General features: G+C 32.0%; 1 protein-coding gene across 1 annotated transcript; it reads right to left on the bottom strand.

The window, feature by feature from the left end:
- Window positions 1–207: 207 nt before the first annotated feature.
- On the bottom strand, window positions 208–8,657 carry LOC140445441 (ferritin heavy chain-like). The gene is made up of 4 exons (XM_072537454.1): window positions 8,469–8,657; window positions 5,760–6,037; window positions 1,086–1,223; window positions 208–529 (listed from the first exon to the last, which is right to left on the bottom strand). The coding sequence occupies exons 1-4, from the start codon at window positions 8,533–8,535 to the stop codon at window positions 371–373; spliced, it is 642 nt and encodes a 213-aa protein (XP_072393555.1). The 5' UTR covers window positions 8,536–8,657; the 3' UTR covers window positions 208–370.
- Window positions 8,658–8,724: the final 67 nt, after the last annotated feature.

Raw genomic sequence — 8,724 nt, 5'->3', positions numbered from 1 at the left:
ATAGTGAGAGCGGAGGGTGATTAGCCTTCTTAGAAAATAATATAAATTGCGTTTTTTTTTGTAGAAAATTGAAATCCACAACTATGCAACCATTTCTCTAGTTGATGTAAAAACGTTTGATGATGTTTTGATGTGAGTTTTGTATTATCTTTCTATGAGCAAAGACCTTGATATTTACAAAAGTGTAAAAAATTAAAGTCAATATAATTGATGTTTCAATAAAATTTGTCTTTATTTTTGTTATAATTCCGAAACTTTTTTTTTAAATAATACGTTATGGTAACATTAAGATTTACAAAAAGATAGACTTATGATCTAATACGGAGTTTTATGTTGTTAAAAGCCAAACTGATTTAAATATAGAAAACATTTATACGATGGCTTTATTTTGAAGTTTCTTGTCGAAAAGCCATTCTCCAAGAGCTCCGTGTTCTGCCATCATCTTTTGTAAATCGGATACTTTTCCGGCGAGGTCTCTTTGTCCATGGTATTGTTCTCCTAAGAAGTCGCTTGCCAGGTAGTCAACAAGCTAAAACAACAAATATATTAATAATGAATACCAAATATATCGTAATTGAAACAATTATTGCATTAAATAACAACAATGTACTATCCACTAAACAAGTTGCTCCATTTGTCAGATAAACGCCTTTTTCTTTTCTCCTGATATTAATTTCAAGATAATGGCTTCAATATTTGTTTATTATAATATTATATTACGCATTATAATCCGTAAGTATATACAGTTACATATCTCAGATATCTTAATTAACTATATGTACTATGCTTTGCTATAATAAAACCGTATAATTCGTATTCTTTCTCTTACAGATTAACTCCTCTCTTATTAATCTCTTTGGTTATCAGGCATGATTTCATTAGAAAATCGAAAAGTTTAAGTATCCATCAGATATTATCATACATTTACCATTTACTGACAAAACATTATTCATCTCCTTTTAAAATTGGAATTTCACGCCAATATACCTAATAAATTATAGCAGCATGTAGAAGGAAATTATGAATTTATGAAGAAAATGCATTATTTAGTTATCTTAAAAGAAAAACAAATAAGAAAAACTTACATGATAATCGTTGAAGGATTCAGCTTCTTCACAAACTTTGGTAACATCTCTGATCTTCTTAGTAACTGAAGCTTCCAATTGAAGAGCTTGCTTTAAGGCGCTTACGCCATTCTCCCAAGTGGTAACGGAAGGTACAAGCTAAAAGAAAAGAAATTTTAAATAGTACATATTAAAAAAGTAAAGCTTATGTGTATTGGAAGATGCTTAAATAAGTAGGGGAGACCGGGGCATATAGGAACATTAACAGATATGAAATGATTAATTTGAATTTTGCGCTGAATTTGCTATTCGGTGGTTGGCACCGCTGCTGTAAAATGTGTGCACGTATACCTCTCTCACCTTCATTTTACGCGTTAATCGGTAATAAACTTTTTAAGAGGTTATATTTGATAATGTTTTTCGCGTGAAATGGTGCAATGAGGACCGCCTACGTTGGGGGATATAGGACCGCTATATGCGTCTATACATTTAGCAAAATTGCTTAGTGTATGATATCTTTTCAAATTCGGAATTACAAGAAAAAAGGCTTCGCCCAAATGAAACAAAGATACAGCAAATGAGGATCGCTGTTTAGAATGGTAGGAGTTTGAGAGCTGCAGCTGAAAAATTCAAGATTTTAGTAAAACATCTTTTCGATATGTTAAACATATTTTCAGGAACTTAACCAGTTGATGTCCGTAGAATTGCTTTCGACTTAGTTAGCTGAAAGACTTAAAATTGGCTGGTCGGATTGTTAAAACGTCACCCTCAGCTTTTAGTATAAAAGCCTGAAGCTTATAGTCTCAACAGAGCGGTTGGTTTTAATAGAAATTAAGTTAACCATTTATATGACCTTTTAAGTGAAGTGATGGACAAATTCAGATTTTCAGCTGATAATATATATGATTTTGACGAATCGGGAATTAGTACAGTACAGAAACCTAGTAACATATTAGCTAAGGAAGGTCAAAAACAAGTTGGTCGAATTGTAAGTGCTGAAAGAGGTTCCAATATAAGTAGGATGCGCAGTATCAACTTCAGCTTATATTCCGCCTTTTTTTCTATAAGCAAATGGGTCTGGTTGGACGGACAAAGACCATTTTCTCATATCTCAATTATTTAGTTCTGTTAATCTTGAACGGCCATATTAGTCACAGACAACTGGAAGCTGTTTTAAAAGCTAGAGAAAATAACATTATTCTTTTAACATTACCTCCACACTGCAGTCACCAAATGAAGCCGTTCGATTGCAAAGCTCGAGAACATATTTCTAGTTTATCAAAAAGATCGGTGTTTGAGTGTTCCGCTGCAGAGGGGCGAATTAATAAGAAGATTGTAATCCTACCCATCTATCGAACAGAAGACACACACAATTTTAATAAACAAATTAGACCAAATACTTTGTGATTTAGTTGACAAGGACTCGCACCATTTTTCTGGCTGGTGATTTTAACTTAGATATGCTGCTTGAAGGTGCGAGGTAGCCAGACACATTAAAAATGTTTTTGAGCTCCTTTGATATTAAACCTTCCATCAAAGACTATACACGTATAGAAGGTAACAAAAAATCTCGTATAGGTAATATTTTTACAAATCTCGACATACATATTTGATTCTGTTTTATTCAATCCCCATAAATCTGATCATACTACTCAAAAGGTAAAATTTGAATTACATAAATTTGAGTCAAATATAATAAAAAAACGAATATTTAGCAAGGAGGATAAAGATTTTTTTTAACTCATGTTGGGTAATGTAGGCTGGGTATCTGTTTTTGAGACATTAGAGGTAGATAATCAGTGGGATGCTTTTATGAATATAGTTCGGAACATTTTTATACAATGTTTTCCACTCACTCAAAGAGATAAATACAGCAAATAAAAAAATCACAAAAGTACTTTAAATATGATGATATAAAACATTGTAAAACTGGGTTTGATGTTTTTCACTCAATCTCGAAAAAAAAATGTTATAAAGAACGAATTGAAAATAGCAAAAATAAAACTAAAATGGCTTGGCAATTGGTAAAAGAGATTAAGGGTAATTCCAAAAATAAAGGTAATTTCTGTTTAGAGGGTGACCCTCGGGTGCTTTCTAACGAAAGAAATCAATTTATGGCAAACACAGCGCCGGAAGGTGTAAAGAAAATAAGGCATGTCAAAAATTTTCAAATTAATATCGAAAAAAATAAACATTGGATGTTTCTAAGTCCCGTTTCAGAAAAAGAAATAAACCACATTATAAATAACTTAAAAAACAATCATAGCTCTGATTATAATGAAATATCAACCAACTTAATTAAATATGTTTCATCAGAGATTTCTCTTCCTCTTCCTTTTTTATAGTTAATGCTTTTTTCAGACAAGGTAAATTTCAAAGTTTAAGACTGATAATTGTCAAGTCACTACATAAAAAAGTTGATGTTACTAAGATGGAGAACTATAAATCAATAAGCTTTCTTCCATCATTCTCAAAAATATTCGAAAAAGCGATATGTTCCAGACTACAAAACTTTTTTCCTACAAACAACTTATTTAGTAGTTCGCAGCAGGGTTTTAGAAAAACTAGAGGTACAGACAAAAACACTAGGTGCTTTTTTGGGCCTATATAAGGCCTCGATAGCCTGGATCATGTTTTCTTATTACAAAAATTACATCCACAAGGAAACTAAGTTCCTGTAGCTGGCTGTATACCATGTATCACAAAAAAATTTATTAAAATCCTTTTTAAAAGGTATATAATTAAATACCTTTAATTATATACCTTTTATAAAGGATTTTAATAATTTTTTTTTAAATTACATCGTTATGGAATACAGGGACCGGCATTAAAATGGATAAAATCATTTCTCACAGATAGGTCACAAAAAGTATGCTTAACCGTAACTTATCGTAAGTATATCTACGGTAGAATTATGCTGCAAAGCTTTTCAAAAAGTAGCAACTGTTAAAAAGAGCAACAAAGGATTTGAAAAAGTGGCATATTTCCGTAGAACAGAGATATATTTGACGAAACTGACTTTCTGTCTTCAACAATATTTAATACTTCTTCCCAAACTTAAATCTCGGAAAATTTGCACTCGTCAGCATTGCACGAATCTGTAATAATTCGCCCTTCTAGACTTGCCACTCCAAATCAGCAATTATCTGCAACTTCAACCGGCAAACGGGCTCAACCTGCACCAGTAAGCAGGCTGATGCAGAAACCAATGCTAGTTCTTTCACAGACATACTTCAACTGCTGTCTCCAAAACCCAGCTAATGTAACTTATAAGAAAAAACACAACACCAATACTAAAAAGGAGATATCGAAAATTTTGGCAAGCACCCCAAATAAAGTTGATCTTAAGAAACAAAAGAAAATAAGGAAGATTAAAGGCAAGATAATAAAACCAAAACCTCGCAAAGAATTGCAGAAGCAGGTTCAAATTTTGAAACGAGCCAAAGAAAAAACAGCCAGTGACAGTAGCGAAGATTCAGATTCGGAATGTATCTATGTATCTTCCTAACCTAACCTTATAGTCGGAGTAAGAAGGAAGAGAGCTGGATAAAGTGTTATTGATGCAATAAATAGACACATGATTCATGTGCTGGTGTGGATACTGAATGAAGACTAAAATATTATGTCTCTATGCGAATTTTGCAAATACTAACTGATGGTTCCATTTGCCCCGCATAGTGGGGTATATGTACAGGATCGGACGCCATTTTCACTTTAAGTTGTAGTTTTTTTTTTTAAAGGTGTTTGCGTTTTTTTGTTAAGCATTATAATAAAAACTGTTATTCAAAACTATGGTTAGGGTGGTGTTTTCATTACTTATTAAGTTTAGTAGACGCAAGTAAAAAAGTGTTAGGTGGTCCTTTTTGCCCCGGTCTTCCCTACCTACTTATTTATTAAGAACTTAACAAGTTAGATGATAAAAAAAACTAAAATTTTGAAACCAGTTGAGAGTCAGCTTGCGTATTTGATTAATCAATGCCTTAGAAATAAAAAGTATGGAATTAATATGTAGAACTAGGTGTAGAATACCCATTCACTATACACAAACAAACGATAGGACGGACAGATTGGAGATAGGACGGCCCAAATTTATTTAGGACAATATTCAATAGTAAATTGTATTGTGAGATATATCTCATAAGTAGCATATTACAAAAGACTAAACAATCATTTATCACTATCAGTTCTCGGAACTGGACAAATATCAAGATATTTATAATTTTAATGAAAAAAAAAACGATAAAAAAAGCAGAATCCGCATCATCTTAGACAAACAGTGATCCTGGTTGAAGAATAAGAGAAAACGTTCGAGCAGAGGAGTTTAAAAAAAGTTCTTGCCGACCGTCGATAAACCGAAAAAGATATCCGAAAAAAAAAATGAAATTTTAGCAAAATTCCATTGTGAAAATGTTCTTTGAAGAACACTTGTTTTTATAATGCTCCAGAACTTATTTCTATATTCCATAAAATGTACAATAGAAAAAATATATACAAGGTGTGTAGTTTTTGTCAACCATAATAACAGAAGCATCAAATATTATACTTTTATGTTTACCAAACTATATAATTAGTTTTCCCCTTTAACGACCTAAACATTTCGCTTACCGAACATTGCACTATAATCTCATTTATCGACATGACACTTATCATTAATGATTGTCTTGAACACGTCATTCTTAATCTCCTAATACTTACATTTCTTTGAATGAGCTCGCTGATACCGGATGTAAGTTCTCCTCTCATGAGCAAATAATGAATCAATTTGATGGAATGATCTCTTTCTTCGCTGGCAGCATTGAAGAACAACTCAGCAAAACCTGGTCTGTTTATGGTGTCTTTCGAGAAATGGGCACCCATGGCCATGTATTGCATTGAAGCTTTAAGTTCCTCTTCAATTTGGCCTCTCATTTTGTTTACACAATCTTTGTTCATATCGATCCATTCATTAGGAATGTCCAGTTCTTGGTGGGCACCTAAAACAGATGTAATCTATGAGATGTCCTAAAAATACTAAAGAAAATGTTAAATTGAAATGAGTAAAGTAAAAATACTGAAAAATTTGTAATTAGTTTGTTAAAATTCCTGATCATTGAAGGACGCGAAGGTAGTACTTATAAAAAGAAGATAAATCCAATTCAAAAGGTAATATAAACTTGTCACACTTCTTTTAGACAGTCGGGTTTCCGACGAAGTTCGTCCACGATTTTATCCCTTATGCCTTTGAGAGTACTGAAAAATGTAATCAAGGAGAGAAAATATGTGAAAACTGTATGATTTCCTCGGGAACTTTTCGTAAAAATTGATTTAAAAAAAATTTCTTTTGTAAAAAAAATTTTTTTTGTAAAAAAAAAATTCTCCATTGTCATTTTACGAATCGATAGAGTAATACTGATTTATTTTTAAAAAAGTTGGCATAAGGAATACTAGTGCCCTATAGGTGTTAATTATCACGTAATGCTTTTAACACTCCGTTCGACGATGGTGGTCTGCCAGTCTGTCTGTATAACTCTGTAAGTCTACGACGTAAAAAGTTATTTTCTTAAAAATAAATAATCTACACTGTCGGGATTTTCAGTACCTTTAATAAAAATGAACACCTACATTTTACATATTTTACAAAAAAAAAAATAGTTTCATTTTTTTCAAAAAAAAAAAAATACTTTGTCCTGATAGACCACCGTCGTTCGTTTATTTTTTTCATATACAGGAACTTTATTTTTTATTTTATTTTCCCTCTAGTCTCGGATATCTAAATTGATGAGTAAATCGTAGAAATTTATGTAAATATTATACAGATGGTATTCACTGGGCTGGGTTTCCCCGATCGAGAATATGCACTGTAATTACACACTTAGATATGCCTCAGTTGTTATTTTGGTTTTGTGTGAAATACGTCTGATTTTAAAGTGATTGTTTGCTTAGTGTGTGAATTTGCTTATCTTGTTTTTAAGGTTACTTTTAAGATAACTCTATATGCAGGAGTAACTTGGGATGTAGAAAATAATTCCAATTTTATTGCTGACGATGATAAAGAAGAATTTAGTGATCATGACACTGAATCTGAGCAAGAGGATATCCCGGAAGCAACACCAACCATTGAAGAACAAACAATTAATGAAGAACAATCTGACAGGAGATTATATTATTATGCGGAGGATGGAACTAAATGGAAGAAATTTGTTCCACCTACAAATATTCTTACACGACGGGAGAATATAGTTCCTCACTTACCAGGAGAAGCAAAAAACGCAATGAGTCGGATTGAATCGTGGGATCTTCTAATGCAAAATATTGAACTTGTAGAATACACCAATATTTATATTAGAGAGATATCTGGAAGATACAAAGATCAAAACAACGTCAAACTTACGTCTAGATTCCTTAGATGAGAAATGCTCCAAAAGCACCTCAAGCCGTCGAACCCGAAGATGGCCCTTAACAATTTTTTTCCGTGTATTGGACATTTCTGTAGCAAATTCACACATTCTACATCAGTGCTATAAAAAAATCTAGTAATCAAAGAAAAAAGTGTTTTGCTTTGGAGTTGGCTATGCATTTAGTGGAAGATCACATGAAAAGACGAATGGTAATGACGAACATTCCACGTCAATTACGTATTACAATAGCCAGATACTTGGAGCTCAAGAAGAAGAAGAGGACAATCAGACGGATGTTCTTATTTTAGAAAAACACAAGATTTGCAGTTTACGTCCGAGTAGAAAGTGCAGGATAACAAAATACCTGTGTTTGCGTTGTAAAAAGCCTGTTTGCTTTGGATGTACAAAGCCACTACATAAAAATTGCATATAAAAATGGTAAAGTTTGATGCTGAAAACAAACTTTTTTGTTCGATTTTTATTTTACTTTGTAGTTTTTTGTTAAGTGTGAAGTTTGAACATTTATCATAGCAATACACTTTTTTTCATGTGGTTTTTTATGTTTTTTTATTTACTTTACAAAACTATGTACTTGTTTACAAATATTTGTAAGGATTTCAGTTTTATTTTAATATTTTTTTCTTAACCCGAATAACGCCAAAATCTAATTCGTTTATTTTTATATAAATATATCAGGGTATGCTCATAGTAACATTTATTTTAATAACAAAATTATTTTTGTGTGTTGTTTTGTATTCTTGGAAACAGTAGTTTAGAAGACTACGCCGGACCAGTTACACTACTGCTACAGTACCGGACCAGTGAAGGGATAATAAAAAAATAATGTAATTAATTGATGTTTTCAAAGATGCCACCATAATTTGGCGGTTGTATTCCTACATAATTCAAATTTAAATAAACCAAATCTGGTTAATTAAGATATTTTCAAATAGAATTTGTAAAATAACAAAAAAATGCTCTAATAAATACTTAAATATAGGTATAGGTATCAAAGTTGAATACTTACATTTGAGTTGAATAGCATATAAACCTGCAATGCAAGCCAAAAATACAAACAAACCAACGGACTTCATGTTGTTTTAGTGTTCAAAACTTGATATAATAGAAATATAACGAAAAATAAGAAGATTTTGGTCGCTATAGTCTGCCTTTACACTCACTGGCGCAGAAGGATGACTATGATAAAACAATGCAAAACGCCGATATAAATAAAAACAATATTATGCGCACCGCACCACCGACATAATTATGATATGATATCA

This window comes from Diabrotica undecimpunctata, chromosome 7 (genome assembly GCF_040954645.1).
Source record: "Diabrotica undecimpunctata isolate CICGRU chromosome 7, icDiaUnde3, whole genome shotgun sequence".
NCBI lineage: Eukaryota > Metazoa > Arthropoda > Insecta > Coleoptera > Chrysomelidae > Diabrotica > Diabrotica undecimpunctata.
Note: the sequence above shows the minus strand (reverse complement) of the source record. Positions and strands in the feature narration are given on the sequence as shown.

What these genes read in the sequence shown, in the direction of transcription:
- LOC140445441 (XM_072537454.1), bottom strand. Translation starts at nt 8,535, where the DNA reads ATGAAGTCCGTTGGTTTGTTTGTATTTTTGGCTTGCATTGCAGGTTTA. An exon ending in ATATGCTATTCAACTCAAAT is followed by an intron (nt 6,038 to 8,468) that starts GTAAGTATTCAA and finishes CATCTGTTTTAG; the next exon opens with GTGCCCACCAAGAACTGGAC. An exon ending in GCGAGCTCATTCAAAGAAAT is followed by an intron (nt 1,224 to 5,759) that starts GTAAGTATTAGG and finishes CTTTTCTTTTAG; the next exon opens with CTTGTACCTTCCGTTACCAC.